Raw genomic sequence first — 17919 nt, 5'->3', positions numbered from 1 at the left:
CAAAAACCATTTTCATCGCAGGAAGTCCGTTAAGATCAGGTCCCCACTAGCAGTTCACAGCAAAAAGCGTGTCTACTATGGAAATATTATATTGATATTTGGGATTAAGTTGAATAACTGAAATAATGCCTTTTGATTTTTCCTTTTCCTGTAATTTATTTTATATATATATATATATATATATATATATATATATATATATATATATATATATATATATTAAGGATGTAACGGTATTGTAAATACCGTCATACCGCAATATTAATTTTTTTCGATATTACCGAAGTCGCATGACTCGGTTAAACTGTAGGTCTTCTAAGAAAATTTGCTCAGGCGAATGAAGGAAACGGGAGGTAGCGAAAACTACAATTCCCATCAGCCCATGCTTGACCATCATCCCTTGCGGTCTTTTGTCGCTACAGATCCAGTAATGCGGAAATGGAGTGTGCTGCTAGAAGCGGGGATGAAAAAGAGCTGGGTGTTGTCGCCGCGCGCGTACTGAATAGTGGTGTTGTCGCGCGAGTTCTTATCAGCTGTGTTGTCGCGCGCGTACTGAATAGTGGTGTTGTCGCGCGAGTTCTTATCAGCTGTGTTGTCGCGCGCGTACTGAATAGCGGTGTTGTCGCGCGAGTTCTTATCAGCTTTGTTGTCGCGCGCGTACTGTAAAGCGGGGACGGAGGGTGTGTCGCGTCGCGGGGGCACTTTTGATCATTTTGGAAAGGAACTTTCTATCCAAGACTAAAAAGGGCATGTGCACTGCACAGGTTGAGCCCTGTGTGTGCACATGCCTGCAAGTTGGGGAATACGACTAATAATCAGTCATGGGGACTGCAGAAACACAGCACACTGTTCAGATTGATGCAGACATGAGACCTCTATCTCACTCATGGTTTGTCCTCTCAAGTGGGGGAAAGACAATGCACAACGTTACCCACTGCTGTCAACCTGGGCCAAGTCATATCTCTCTTGTCCCAGAAACCTCAGTCCCAAATGAGAGAGGTTTTTTCTGTTGCAGGGGACATTGTAAATACCCAGAGATACCAGCTTTTACCAGATTATATTTATATGATAATTTTCCTTTAAACCCATCTCTATCTAAGTGAGTGAGTGATTAAATGTTGAATGTGATGAGTTTTTAACAATACTAAATTGAAACTTAATTTTTTTACATGGTTTAATATATTTTTGTTATTAAAATTGAAGTTCCTGTTTCAAAGCTTACAGATAGATGGCTAATTTGTATGTCATTGGCACTTTTGGCACTTTTTTGGAGTATTTTCATAAGTTTTGTTTTTTCCTGTAAATGATTCAATAAATACCGTACCGTGACATTCATACCGAGGTATTACCGTACCGTGAAATTCTGATACCGTTACATCCCTAATATATATATATATATATATATATATATATATATATATATATATATATATATATATATTTATATATATATATATATATATATATATATTTATATATATATATATATATATATATATATATATATATATATATATATATATATATATATATATATATATATATATTTATATGTGGAATTGGGAAATGATGGTGGAGCAATGTAGGCTGTATAGCAGTGTACAATAGAATGAGTCTTATCTTTTGGAAAAGGTGGTAATGCTGATGTCTGTCTCTTTCTGTGTCAGGCTCCAAGGCGTATTTTGGAGGAGGAGGTGGCTGTGCGTTTGTCGTCCAGCAGTGACACCATTATCTTGCAGACTCCTCCAGTGCCTCCGCGAGTCTCCATCGACCCTCCGTATGAGAGGATTTTCCTGCTGGACCCCCAGTATCAGGACCCTGCTGCGCTCAGGAACAAACTTCCAGAGCTTTCTCAAAGTGCAGAGACTTCAGGTACCATCCATTCATCATCACACACAAACAAGTTTAAACCCTACTGAGCTGACAAGAACTAATAATTGAATTAATAATTTTATGATTGATTGATTTCCCAGAGATGGGTTGCAGCTGGAAAAATATTGAATATTTTTATGATTGAATAAAAGAATAAAAGAATAATTGATTTAATAGTTCTATGAATGAATGAAAGTATAATTTATTTAATAATTTTACAATTGAATGAATGAATACTTAAATGAACAATTGAATGAATGATTGAATAAATAAATATTCTAATTAATAATTTCATGATTGAATGAATACATAATTTAATGAACAGTTGAATGAATGGTTGAATAAATAATTGTAGAATTGATTGAATTACTTTGATCGATTGAATTAATAAATAATTGAATGAACAACTGAGCGAATGATTAAATGAATAATTGAATGAATGAATGATTGAATAATTTTATGAGTAAATGAATAAATGATTGAATAATTGTATGAGTGAATGAAATGAATAATTAAATGAATAATTGTATAAGTGATTGAATAAATGATTGAGTAATTTTATGATCGAATGAAATGAATAATTAAATTAATAATTTTATGATTGAATGAATAAATAATTAAATGAACAATTGAATGAATTAATTGTTAATAAATAAATTAAAAGTTAAAATAAGTTAAAAAAAAGTTAATAAGTAAAAAAAAATTTATTTAATGAATGAATATTTGAATTAATAAATAATTAAATGGACAATTGAATAAATTAATCATTAAATAAAGAATAGCATGAATGAATAATTAAATGAATAAATTAACACAAAATTAAAAACATAAATACTATGTAAAATATACTATTTTTTTATTCAAATTTAAAATGTACTTTATTTCTGTAATAAAATTTTAAGCGTGACTCCAATCTTCAGTGTCACACAATTCATCAGAAATCAATCTAATATGTGCATTTTAGGAAATATCAATGTAAAAACATACAGATTTATTTATTCATTTGTGTAATTAGATCTTAATTGCTGTGCAAACACTGACTTACTAAAGCAAAAATCAAGTTTTTATTCCTAAGTAGGAACATAGTGTTTCCTGTACATTACCCTGGGTTTTTTACCATTTCCAGGTTCTGAATACACCTCTCCATGGTGTCCTTATTTGAAACGAACTTCTTTGTTTTTTCCTTTAGTTCTCTGTTTCACTCTTTTACAATTGTTTTGACATTTATTTCCTCAACAGTTTGCATGCTACTGTACTGTACCTGTCAATGCTCTCGTTCCTTTCTTCCTCCTCTAGTCTTGTTTTCTAGTTTTCCCTTGCAGCCTTTATCCTCAATCTGACTTTGTTACCAGACTGCTGGACTTGTTTCCAGGGTAAGAGTCGATGCTTGCTTTTCTTTTGCTCTTTTTTTCTTTTTCTTTCTTATTTATTTACTTATTTTGCAATTTCTCATACCCAAACACTTCTCAGTGTTTTGGTTGACATAAAATGACTGATGTTGTTGATGCTAATACATTCTTATCTTCTGCTTTTCTGTCTCTTGTTTCTTCCTCTTTTTCTCAGAGTTGACTAAATTTTGACATGATGGTTAACAATTAAATATATATGTATCTGAATCTGTGTGTGTGTGTGTGTGTGTGTGTTCTCAGCCTGTAGTGGAGGATACGCAGAGCCAGATGTGACACTCTGCACCCCTCACCAGAGTTTTCAGAGCAGCGCACCGCACTATGCAGAAACAGACATCATCAGCCTGCAGGGTGTCACCGGCAGCAACATGTACTCGGTCCCAGCACTCACCGTCGACTCCCTGACCCGGAAGGACATCTCTGTGGCTGAGTTCCCTCGACAGAGACTGCTGTTCAGAGAGAAACTGGGAGAGGGGCAGTTTGGAGAGGTGAGCTTTTATCACCACATAAACTCATTCATTTATTAATTTTCCTTCAGCTTAGTCCTTTATTTATCAGGGGTTGCCACAACGGAATGAACCACCAACTATTCCCCTTTAGCTGAAGGCTAAATCATTAGCCCTCCTGTGAAATTTTGATCATTCGTTCATTCATTTTCCTTTGGCTTAGTCTCTATTTCATAGGTCACGACAGTGGAATGAACCGCCAACTATACCTGCATGTGTTTTACGCATGGATGCCCTTCCAGCAGCAACCCAGTACTGGGAAACACCCATACACCCACTCATACACTACAGCAAATTTAGTTCATCCAATTCACCTATAGCGCATGTCTTTGGACTGTGGTGGAAACCGGAGCATCCGAAGGAAACCCACGGCAACACAGGGAGAACATGCAAACTAGGGATCCACTGATACCAGTATCGAATTCGGGTCGATACTTGGTTAAAATACTCGTATTCATATCAGACATGAAAGGCCAATACCACGCACCGATACCACTCAACAGTAATTCACTACATGGACGTGATTTGTTGTCCTACCTGACCTCAATGTCTTAATGTATTAATTAGCCTAATGTATTATATATTAGCCTAATAGCTTAGTCCTTATAAACTATCAGTTTATAAAATACATTATTAACAAATATATAGGCTACTGAAGAATAAAGCGAATATGCAATAAACAAGCTAGCACTCATTATATTTATAGGGCAAAGCGCAGGGCGCAAACGCATTCAGGGCGTGTCAGAATCCACTTTTGCTAATTTAAGGGCGGAAAAATCCGCTTTGTGCCGGTGCGCATGGTCTAAAAGGGTTGAGCTTATTTTCTTAATGAGTCATAGGTGTGTTTTGAGAATAAACCAATCAGAGTCTCATTTCCCATTCCCTTTAAGAGCCAGTTGCGTCACGCCATGGCGCATTTGCCATTTACATGACGCAAAGTAAGCAAAGCATTTCACTAGCAAGAAAACAGTTAAACAGAGCATCTGCAGTGCAAGAATAAGAGATAAATGATCTACTTTCACTTTCGCTCTCGTGGATGGGAAAACCTTGTACTGTACGCACAGACATCAATTAGCCTATAAATAATTTATTTTGTTTGTTAAGCGCAAAGATTTGTTTCAAAACTATTTCTAAATTCAGTTCTAATTTCCAGCAAACGAATAAATGAACAATAATAACGAAGTGTGTTCAAAAACCTGAGTTATATCCTAAAACACATGCTGTGCCCCATATGGTCTAAAACCTGACAGGTGGGCAAATCTAAGCTTGTTTTTAATAAAATAAATATTAATATGCATATAATAAATAATACTGCTAATAATAATAACATTATACAAAAGCAAATTGAATGAACTGAAAAAGCCTCCCGAGATGAAAAAGACATGAAGGCAGTGTTTTTTTTTTATTTATGTTGGCTAGACAATAATATGTTTTGTAATATTTTAATCCTTTATATTTATATCCTATATATATTCTTATTATATCCTATATAAATCCTTAATATTTTAATTATTTTTCATATGTAAATATATTTGCATATTGCTTGTGTGTATTAAAGGGTCACGAAACACCAAAACACATTTTTTGAGCTGTTGACAGTCGTATATGTGTCCCACACTGCTAAAAACACTATTAGGACACCTATATTTCACTAAAAAGTGTAAATTGGTTGTTTTTGAGTTATTTCAAGCAAATTCATACTTCCGGTTTGAAACGAATTTTTGAAGCTGCGTCACGGTCATGACATAATAGCGTGTATTCCAGCGTGTATTCCAACGACTCTTGCGCCAAGCTGAAACTAGCAAACCACAATTGCCTTGCGACACATTGCGCCGAGTGTATGAAAGGGCCCATAAACTATAAATAAAAAATAAAAATAAATTTTAAGTAATTGAACATTGTCAAAATCTAAAGACTACAGGCTAAATAAAAGCTTCTCGTCATTTATGTATATTTTTTATCAAATAAAAATGCATTGAATTGTTTATTTTGGTTTTCATTTTATTAGAATTAATATAATTATTAGGCGACACAACTTCTACATAACATTGGCTCTGATTGCGTTTTTACAGATATCCTACAAATAGATTTTTTGGCTCAAAGACATTTATGCCTGTTCATTTCAGTGCTGTATTCTATGCTTGTCAGCTGTTACCGGCCTCAGTTTTGCAACTTGACTTGTGTGGCGTCTACGTATCGACATCTGGATGACAGCGAGAGAGAGATGAGGTCAGACTTCAGATTCGATGTGTGGCCGCACGTCGCAGTTACTTTTAATACAATTTTCGAATGTAGGCTCATCTAAATTAACTTTTCATTCGATTAAAAGCCGAAATATTGCCAGACAGACGAAGCAACTTTTGGTCTTGAAGAGAGCGGCTTTAGTGAAAAAAGACGCACGCACACAGGATACACTCTTGTCGGCCTATTCAATTTAAATTTTTAACATTAAACGCATAATAATCAAGTGCAAAAAAGAAGAGCTGAACTTTGGGAAAAGTGTTCACTGCGGTTGCTGCGATGGTTGCTTGTTTCTCTTCAGTTAGCTTTTCAGTGCTAAATCACTTTTGTTTTAACTGTTATTATTATTTATTTATTTTTATTTTTTTGGGCCTTTTTGCCCTTTAATAAGTGGATAGGACAGTATTTCAGACAGGAAGCGAAGTAGGAGAGAGAGAGGGGGTAGGGACGGAAAATGTCCTCGAGCCAGGATTCGAACTCGGAACGCCTTGAAGTGCTACTGTGCGCTAACCACTAGGCCAGTGGTTCTCAAACTGCGGTACGTGTACCACTAGTGGTACGCGGACTTCCCTCTAGTGGTACACGGAGGAATGAAATATGTCATGTACATGCTACATATATTTCAAAATGTATCAAAAATAATGTAAATAATATCCCATATATGACATATAGCCTATATTTCTGAGGTAATCTGTCACGTTTTTTTAACTGAGCAGAGTTGTAGCTGCTTTCCTAGGCCTACCACGCTACTGTATTTCAATACTGCTCATTTTGATGGTACTTGGAGTGACAATTTTTTTTCTGAGGTGGTACTTGATGAAAAAAATTTGAGAACCACTGCACTAGGCTATTGCGCCAACGCTTTTGTTTTAATAAAAAATAAGATTATTTATTAATAGACATTGTGAGATGATGGTCGCGTGATTTTTAAAATAAGAGTATGCGTTGCGTATTTATGGCTATTGATCTCATCTTCCCCGCAACCCACCTATAGTTAAACATTAAGTAGCCTACTTTTGGATTACCTGACCAGCGGATTACTCAGGACTTTTGAATATGAAAGAATCACGCACAAAAGGGTTTTATGCATCCCCAATATGCAATGTCAAGAGAGTGACTCCATAAGATAACTTACAGTGCACACACTTTGTGAAATGTGTGAAGTCGTGGACGCATGTAAGCAGAAGGATAACTAGTCCTTTAAATGTCCATGCTTTGTCATTAATAGATAAGGTCTGGATTCGCAGGGTTATCAACAATGTGTGTATATTTTTGGCTTGAAACAGCCTTCTGTTAAAAGATTTTTGTGTTCATCCTTGCTACAGGCAAAAAAAAAAACAAAAGACAAACAAATAAACTTCATTGAAACCAAATCTATGAAGTATCGGTGCTTGGTATCGGCAAGTACACAAATTAAATACTCGTACTAGTATCGGTTTGTAAAGAAGTGGTATCAATGCATCCCTAATGCAAACTCCACACAGAAATGCCAACTGACCCAGCTGGGACTCAAACCAGCGATCTTCTTACTGCATTGTGACAGTGCTAACCACTGAGCCACCATGCCGCCCATTTATAAATATTTATTTAGAATTTTTTAGCTTGATTTTCTTTAGGGTATAAAATAAGAAACAAAGCATCTTCTCTATCAATCCTTTCACATCTTTCCAAAAATGTCTAATTTTACAACACTCCCATTGTCACAGTTCGGGAAGAATGAGGAAGCGTGGACTCAATTGCAGACAAAATTATTTATTATAAAATAAAACCCGAAGGCAAAACAAACTACCCCGAGGGGGAAAACATGAATCAAAAGGCAAAAAGCAAACTTGACTGGGCTGGCAAGACAAGGCAGGGCTGGGCACAACAGGACAGGGAAAGATCGACGACGAACTAGCACAGAACAGCAGACATGAGGAGAATATAAACAGAAGTAAATGAACACACAAACAGATGAACACAATTAACTAAATGGGTTAACAAGAAGGGTGGAGCTAGACAATAGACAAGCACATGACACAGAGATAGCACAAGCCACGTGCTCACATAAAACGGGACAGGAACACACAGCCAATGAGAGAGCTCATTTACTGAGTGTTTAAATGACAACACAAGCACGCGGTCCATGTAAACACGCACCACGTGCTAAACACTGAACGGAAGACAAGAGTACACGATGAATGAAAACACACACGCAGCGTGAATGTTTCATCCCAGCGCCAACCGAAACCAACTGGACTGAGACGCTGGGAATGAAACGCCATGCTGTAGACAGACGAACGTGAACACCCGGATGGGAGCGCACACTTGCAAACACACAAAGACCTTACGCACCCACATTAAGCACGTTCACCAGGCACGTGCACACATAGGGCTCAGTGCACATGCCCTTTTTAGTCTTGAATAGAAAGTGCCCTTCCAATGTGATCTGAAGAGCCCTAGCAACAACCCCTCCCCTAACCGGTCTTCAGTTTTCCCGCAACATCCTAACGACGCCCCCCTCCCCGCTCTTCAGTTTTTGCTTGACAGGACAGGACTAGACAGAGCTAGTGTCCGGACTCTGCCACTAAAACAAGAATTTACAAGACCAGAGTGGCAGAACCCTGACACCCATGCAATAAAATAGTGTACTTTAAAACTCTTTTCATCTAATACAAAAGTCAGGGATGTTTTCACTATATTTTATGCTGCACAGCTGGAGTTATGTGCTGTAGATCCACATCAGCCACTAATATTATAGGAGTTACACTTTTGTTTTATACAAACAGTGCTGCAATAGCGGATGTTTGATCGCTGAAATTACAGTCTTTCCCATAAAACCCTGTTATTAGCGACCACACGTGACTCATGTATGGCTTTATTAAGAAAAACACTGGAAATCTGGAGTGAGAGCCAAGGATTTAGTGCAGCAGCACTACTAATACTTTTTAACTCGCTTGACCTTGTTTTTTTGTTACTGTGACCACAGAAATGTACCAGATTGTAGTAGTAATAAGACAGTGCCATGATGTACAGTACTGTTCGGGGAAAACTTTTAATGTTATGAAAAACATCTCTCAAGACGGCAGCAAAAAATACAGTAAAAACACGAGTCAACTTCCGGTGGCGCGCGCTGCAAGATGGCTGCTCGGCACTGAGCTCCTTACAAATACCTCCGATTATAACATTTTTTTTCTTCAAATTGAGGATAAATTCCTAATTAAAATAGAACATCAACTCCTTCTAAAGAATGGCAACTAGTAAAAAGACGATGTCTCCTCAAAAACAAGCTACAGGAAACAAACGACTAAAAACGCTTGATGACGACGTGGCCTCCATCGTCAGCCATGCAATCGAAGCGCAGCAGGAAGCCTTGCGTGAAATGGTCTTCGGCATGTTAACAGAGGCAATAAAGTCCGCTCTTGCTCCTTTCAATGACTACATTAATGAAAATGGAACTGTTCTTCGAGCTATAAAAGAAGAAATAGGCTCTCTGGGTAAGAACATGGCGTCGATAACATCAAAAGTAGATGATCTACAAGGAAACCTTCGCAAAACTAAAAAAGATACTAATCATTGCTTGTCTCAGCTTGACCAAATACAACGAAAATGCACGGATTTGGAAGATCGCTCACGACGCAACAATATCCGTCTGGTCAACTTACCTGCGGGAATGGAAGGAGACGACCCTATCGGCTTCCTTCAGAAAACGCTCCCTAAATGGATCCCGGACCTGTCAGGGCGTTCAAATCCAATAGAGATTGACAGAGCTCATCGAGTCTACTCGAATTCTAACTCAAACAGATCACGAGCGATGATCTTTCGACTCCTTCGTTATCCGGACAGGCAGGCCATACTTCAAGGTGCACGTAAAGCAAAGCCCACACTACCCGGAGGAGCGCGTCTGGAATTCTATGCAGATTACAGCGCCGCGACCGCACAGAAGAGAAAAGCGTTCTCGGCCGTCAGATCCAAACTCCAACAAAAAGGTGCGGAAACTTTTCTAATTTACCCAGCAATACTGAAAGTCTCATTCAAAGGCCAAAAATACTCGTTTGAGACGCCGGATGAAGCCGAGAAATACATCGAGGGACTGGAGCGAACAACGTCAGCGCCGGCTCGCAGGTCTTTATATCCTCAGCTCCAGGAGGCAATGGAGGAAACCGATTAAGGAGACAATATTGGACTTATCAACACTTAAATGACATGATTAGAAACATTTCTTAGCCCCCTAAATGACCAAATTATACGGTAAACAACTATTACTATTAATATTATTATTTTGTTTTATTGGTATTTAAAGTTACGGTTAGATATTCATGATACTATTTTTATTTATTTAATACTATTTATTTTATTATTATATATATTTTTACTATTATTTGTTATGTTATTTTTTTATTTTATTTATTTATTTTATTATTTTTATTTATTTATTTATTTTTATTATTTTATTTTATTTTTTATTTTTTTTTGTCGACAAGGTGGGGGCTAAGTTTCTTGGTTTAAGATTTATAACAGCCCGAATTCAAAACTTGTTACATGTTTAAATAGAGTTGATGCTGATACACTGATGGTTGTAACGTTCCTCAGCTGTTTAATATCAAGGAGGTACTGGAAGGCGAATAGTGTTAAGACATTGCCTCGCGATCGCCACAGACGCTCGTTATTGAGGGGGTTAGGGAAAGGGTGGGGCACTCAGGAATAAAATACGCAGAAATTTTTATATTCTTTTCATATATATCCACGAAATTTCTATGTTTAAATTGCACCTACTACTACAATCTTTACATGTTTATTTGTGAAAGCTTTATGTTCAGAGATTATGGTTAATTTGAATATTATGTCTCTTAACGTCAGAGGGTTAAACTCTCCTAGTAAACGGACTAAATTTTTAGATTATCTTCGCAGGAAAAACATAGACGTTGCACTTATCCAAGAAACCCATCTAAGGATAGCAGATGTCCAGCGATTACAAAACAAACACTATATCCCTATAGTATCTTCAGGTTATAACTCTAAAAAGAGAGGGGTGGCAATATTATTTAAAAGAAATCATACTTTTAGTATTGAAAATTTAGGATCAGACAATAATGGTAGAATGGCATATTGTTGTACTAATATAGGAGGAAAGAAGCTAATGTTTGTCAATATTTATGCCCCAAACTCTTATGATGCTCCTTTTTTCCCAGACATTACAAAAACTCTTTTAGCCTATAATGAATATTCACTTATTATTGGAGGAGACATGAACACGGTAATGGACACCGTTTTAGATCGATCAAATCCTTCAATCCCAATGATACAACCCCAGTCTTCAAAAGCATTAAATTGGTTTACTAAAGACCTAAACGTGAGTGACACCTGGAGGTTGCTCAACCCTAATGTGAAAGAATACACTTACTTCTCACCAAGACATAAATCCTATTCAAGAATAGACTACATCTTACTATCTCCTATGATATTTTCATGTGTAAAGAACATTGAATTTCTACCACAAAGTATTTCTGACCACAATGCAATAACAACATCGCTGCAATTTAGTACACTGACCAAACCCTCTAGATGGAGATTCAATACTCTTTTACTCAAAAACGAGGAATATATTTCACAACTGAGATCAGAATTAACTGAATTTATTAGCATTAATCAAAATTCTGTTTCCAACCAAGACATGTTTTGGGCCTCTATTAAAGGTTTTTTAAGAAATAATGCAATTAGTTTTTCTGCAAGGCTTAAAAAGAATTACCTCCAACAAATATCATCATTAGAAAAAAGGTGTGGAGAATTGGAGCGGGAATTAGAAAAGAAATTTGCAACAGAAACACAACAAAAATTAAAGGTAGAAAGAGCTACACTTAATGACCTGCTTAGACAAAGAACCGAATACTTGATGCACATCACAAAACATAAATACTACATAGATGGAAGCAAACCGAGCCGACTCCTTGCACTCACTTTAAAAAAACATGAGCAACGCTTTAATATAAATGCAATAAAAAACTCTGAACAGGTTCTCACCTCAAACCCCTCAGATATTAACAAAACATTTAAGAAGTTTTTTGAAAAATTATACTCTTCAGAAATACAAACTAACACGGATCATTTAGAAATTTTTTTTGAGTCTTTAAACTTAACAAAACTTTCTAAGGAAGATGCTGACAACCTAGATTCAGAAATAACTCTAGATGAATTACATAATGCAGTTAGGGATTTACATACAGGGAAATCTCCAGGTATTGACGGCATCCCTGGCGAATTATATCTAGTACTATGGGACTTACTGGGACACATTTGGCTACAAACAATAAACAAGGCCATAACCAAAGGCCATTTTCATAAAGATCTTAATACTGCTTTAATTACTGTTTTACCTAAACCCGAAAAAGATCTTTTTGAATGTTCCAACTATAGACCTATTTCTCTGATTAATGAAGATATAAAAATTTATGCTAAAGTTATCGCCAAGCGTCTACAATCAGTAATAAGTAAATTAATTCATCCAGACCAAGCTGGTTTTATAACAGGACGTTTAGCTTCAGATAATGTCCGCAGAGTACTACACGTTATAGCTGAATCAGGAAAGTTGAAAAAACCTAGTGGCCTCCTCCTTATAGATGCGGAAAAAGCCTTTGATCGCTTGGAATGGGGCTATTTATGGTACACACTGAAAAACTTTAATTTTGGCGATCAATTCATTAAGATGATTCAAACTCTATACTCTAACCCCTTGGCTAGAGTAACTACAGTGGGAATTATTTCAGACACTTTTTGTATTAAGAGGGGAACAAAACAGGGTTGCCCTCTCTCTCCTCTTTTGTTTAATCTATCAATAGAACCACTGGCTCAATTTATTAGACAATGTAAAAACATTACCCCAATTCAGTTAGGCTCATCTGTCCATTCTATCTCTTTATATGCTGATGACATACTTCTATTTCTATCAGATTTACAAAATTCACTACCCAATGCCCTCACAGCTTTAAATGAATTTGGAAGAATTTCTGGTTTCAAAATAAACTACTCTAAATCAGTTCTGATGCCCCTTAATCCAATTGGCCATAATGTTACTAATAATACTAATATAAAAATATCAACAAAAGTCAAATATTTAGGAATTGAGCTGAGCCCAACCTTACAACTCATACCTAAAATAAACTATATGTCAATTTACAGTAAGGTTGAGGCTGATATCCAGAGATGGATGCGCCTACCCTCATCACCACCCGCCAGAATTTCAACAATAAAAATGAATATCTTGCCCAGAATTAATTTCATAAGCTCCATGCTTCCCCTCCCTCCACCTCCAAACTATTGGAAAAGGTTAGACTCGATTTTAAACAAATTTGTTTGGAATGGAAAACGTCCCCGTGTAAAATGGTCCACTCTCCAAAAAAACAAAACAGAGGGTGGATGGGCCTGCCCTAACTTCAAATTATACCACTGGTCATTTATTCTGCTCTCAGTTGTGAAATGGTTCGAACCTGATATGCAATGTTCTTGGAAAGAAATAGAAAAAGACCTTATTTTTCCAACACGTCTGCAAGACTTTCTGTTCTCAGGCTTTAACCATAGGAAATGTATATTGCGCTATGGACCTATTTTATCCTATACCCTCCAAATTTTTAAAAAGGTAGAAACTTATTTTCCTTCCAGAACCACCTGGCATAATCATTCTCCTCTGTGGCACAATGTGAACCTACTTTCTGGTAGACAACCTTTTAATCAACCATCATGGGCCAATAAAGGTATTCTAACACTAAAAGACATAAATGGAGAAAAATCTATTTTAGATTTTCAAGAGCTGGTTAACAAATTTAATATATCTCCCAACACTCTTTTTATATATTTTAAAATAAGGGCAGCACTAAAGGCTCATAAGACACCATGGGGTAAGGATCTTCATACCCACCCGATTGTGAAATGGATATATAATGCTCCAAGAAAAGGAACTGTTTCCTATCTCTACTGCTGTCTTTCTAATATTAATGCACATAGTTTCTCAAAAGAAAGACTATGGCTATCTGATATGTCTCGACCCAATACAACTATCGATTGGGAAACTGTATGGCATAATACATTCCACGCTTCCACAAACCCTAATCACCAGTTTATTCATTTTAAAACTATCCACAGGGCATATTTAACCACACGTATACGACATATCATAGGTTTATCTCCAGATCCATATTGTAAGTTCTGTGAACCACAGCGTCCAGATACCTTTTTACATATGATGTGGGAATGTCCGGAGGTACAAAAACTTTGGGATTCGGTACTGGACATTTTATTTAAAGTTACAAAAATTTGTTTCCCCAAAGACCCTATACTGTTACTATTGAATGATAACTCTCAATTTCCCTTAAATGCAAAGGTCCGTAAATTTTGGTTAGCTGCTTCAACTGCTACAAAGAAAATGTTGGTACAAAGGTGGAAACCTCCTCATGATCTCTCAGTTAAGCACTGGTTACATTCATTATTGGAAATACTATATCTGGAACTGTCATCAGCACGGATCAACCATGCCAAAGTGGACATTCTTACGGCATGGAAAATCTACATATGCAACGTCAAAGAAATCTTGGACACTTAACCCTCATCTGATGCTACGGATGACAACTTAATGGAAATTATCTAACAGCTTGGTCTAAACTATAGTTATTCTGTGTTTCCTGATGTGCGTATAATGGGGTGGGGGGTGGGAAATATATATGGGGTTATATCTGTTAAAAGTATTTTGTTATCTGATTGTAAAAATTGTATATTCTCACTATCGGAAATAAAAAAAACTGAATTACAAAAAAAAAAAAAAAAAAAAAAAAAAATACAGTAAAAACACTACTGCTAATATTATGGATTTAAATGAACACAAAAGGGGCGAAGCAGTGGCGCAGTAGGTAGTGCTGTCGCCTCACAGCAAGAAGGTTGCTGGGGCGCTGGTTCGAACCTCTGCTCAGTTGGCGTTTCTGTGTGGAGTTTGCATGTTCTCCCTGTCTTCGTGTGGGTTTCCTCCGGGTGCTCCGGTTTGGTAGTGTGTGTATGTGTGTGTGGATGTTTCCCAGAGATGGGTTGTGGCTGGAAGGGCATCCGCTGCGTAAAAACTTGCTGGATAAGTTGGCGGTTCATTCCACTGTGGCGACCCCTTTTTAATAAAAGGACTAAGCCGACAAGAAAATGAATGAATGAATAAACACAAAAGAGGATATTTTGAAGAATGCTGAAAACCAGTAACCATTGACTTCCATTGTGGGAAAACTAAATACTATGGATGGTTACTGGTTTTTGTAAATGATGACAAAAGTTTTGGGTGAACTGTCCTTTTAAAAAGCATATTATATTATTGTCATGTTTCGAAATGTAATTTATTCCTGAATTTTTCCAGTCGTCAGTGTCACCAGATCGTGCATATTCGATGTTTATAGGATCAGTTCACCCAAAGAAAGTACATTTAGTCACCATTTACTCACCCTCAAGTGGTTACATAGCTTTATGAGTTTCTTTATCCTGTTGAATACAAAAAGAGCTATTTTGAAGAATGCTGAAAACCAGTAACCATTGACTTCCATTGTTTGAAAAATTAATACTATGGTTACCGGTTTCTGTAAATGATGACAAAAGTTTTAAGTTTTGGGTGAACTGTCACTTTAAGAAGCATTTTAAATTATTGTCATGTTCATTCATTTATTTTAATTTCGGCTTAGTCCCTTTATTAATCTGTGGTCGCCACAGCGGAATGAACCACCAACTTATACAGCATAGGTTTTATGCAGCGGATGCCCTTCCAGCTGCAACCCATCTCTGAGAAACATCCATACTCATACACACTAATACTCTACAGACAATTGAGCCTACCCAATTCACCTTTACTGCATGTCTTTGGACTGTGGGGGAAACCGGAGCACCCAGAGTAAACCCACACGAACGCAGGGAGAACATACAAACTCCACACAGAAACGCCAACTGACCCAGCTGAGGCTGGAACCAGCGATCTTCTTGCTGTGAGGCGACAGCTCTATACCTACTGCACCACTGCGTCGCCATTATTGTCATGTTTTGAAATTTAATTAATTCCTGAATTTTCCAGGTGTCAGTGTCACATGATCCTGCATAATTGGTGTTTAAAGGATTAGTTCACCCGAGAATAAACATTTAGTCACCATTTTCTCATCCTCAAGTGGTTACATAGCTTTATAAGTTTCTTTATTCTGTTGAACACAAAAGAAGATATTTTAAATTTTGGGCGAACTGTCGCTTTAAGAAGCATTTTTTATTGTTGTCAATGCTTTGGTTAATATTTTTGTGAAAAATGCAATGCATTAATCACTATCAGCTCTCTTTATCCTCTCTCTCGCTGATTGTCTCGTGTTGTTGTTGTTTTCAGGTGCATCTGTGTGAGGCAGAGGGATTAGCAGAGTTTTTGGGGGAAGGTGCACCTTTACCGGAGCAGGACGGCAGGCCAGTGCTGGTAGCAGTGAAGCAGCTCAGAGCAGATGCCACCAGCAATGCCAGGTCTGGAAAAAACACCACTTTTTGACAGTAAAGTTGTGGCATGGAGTGAGGAAGTCATGTCATATAAGATCACATAGGATTATGTATTGTGTATTAATTGGTTGTTAAAAAATGGTCTGGCACATATATAGAAACAAATAATAGGTTAAAGGAAAACATAAACTATATATATATAAATATAATGTGTTATTTATTTTTATATGTATATATTTTATTTAATATACATTTATATATATATATATATATATATATATATATATATATATATATATATATATAAAATAAATAAATGTATATTAAATAAAATATACATAAAAAATTAAAAACACATTATATATATATATATATATATATATATATATATATATATATATATATATATATATAGTTTATGTTTTCCTTTCCTTTACACATATACAGTGTTGGGCAGTAGCATCGCTACAAGTAGTGACGCTACTAGCTTAACTACATTTCTCAGTAGCAAAGCTATTATTTTAAGCAAGTAGCGTAGTCGCATCCACACAAGCTACATTTGCTGATCGCGGATTAATAAATGACGGCACTGACATTCACAGAGCTGTGAGACCGGTGTCTAGCCGATGAAAGTAAATCCATATGATGGCAAGAATGATAATGTCTTCTTCTTTCTTATAAAAACAAACTTTTTGTTGCTGTACTGCCACCTTTCTCTGGTTAATGACTTTGCCAAACAATCATTGGGCTGACACAAGAAACTTGTTTGATTGAAAGATGACTGAGGGAGAGGAGTTATATATATATATATATATATATATATATATATATATATATATATATATATATATATATATATATATATATATATATATATATATATATATATATATATATATATATAGATATAGATATATGTGTGTGTTTACAACTCTTAATTAATGAATTACACCACAAAATGTAGTATCATTAACAACTATCATGAACTAATAGTAATTACCATAGTATACTTTAGCCTTTACTACAGTAAACTATATATATATACATATATAAATATATATATACATACACTCATATATATATATATATATATATATATATATATATATATATATACACACACACACACACACACACACACACACACACACACATATATATACAGTTTATACACATATATATACACACACATACAATATAATGCTCATTGCTAAGTATTTTCCTTTACTATAAATAACGATAATATTTTAATTGTGTAACTCCTGGTTTTATTGTATTTTTTGTTTTAAGCTGTTATATACTATAATGTGTTTCTGTTTAGTACAGCATAATATTTACTGTAAATAGCTGAACTGAACTATTATGCCTCATATGTTTCATTGACACTTTATTGACCACTAAGATATGATTGACTTGGATTTAAGTTGCTTTGA

The 17919-nt window shown here is 35.9% G+C and overlaps 1 protein-coding gene across 2 annotated transcripts in view; it reads left to right on the top strand.

The window, feature by feature from the left end:
- The window catches only part of ddr2l (discoidin domain receptor family, member 2, like), a 99381-nt gene that overhangs the window by 66596 nt on the left and 14866 nt on the right, over positions 1-17919 (top strand). For both annotated transcript variants that reach the window (XR_012406711.1, XM_073951970.1), the window contains exons 11-13: positions 1668-1872; positions 3522-3766; positions 16386-16513. Coding sequence is in view for 1 of the 2 variants with exons in the window: in XM_073951970.1 (XP_073808071.1) it covers positions 1668-1872; positions 3522-3766; positions 16386-16513 (578 nt within the window). In the remaining variant the exon portion in view is untranslated. The remainder of the gene's footprint in view (positions 1-1667; positions 1873-3521; positions 3767-16385; positions 16514-17919) is intronic.

This window comes from Danio rerio, chromosome 5, assembly GCF_049306965.1.
Source record: "Danio rerio strain Tuebingen ecotype United States chromosome 5, GRCz12tu, whole genome shotgun sequence".
Taxonomy (NCBI): Eukaryota; Metazoa; Chordata; class Actinopteri; order Cypriniformes; family Danionidae; genus Danio; species Danio rerio.
The sequence above is the reverse complement of the archived record's forward strand: the minus strand, read 5'-3'. Positions and strand labels throughout refer to the sequence as shown.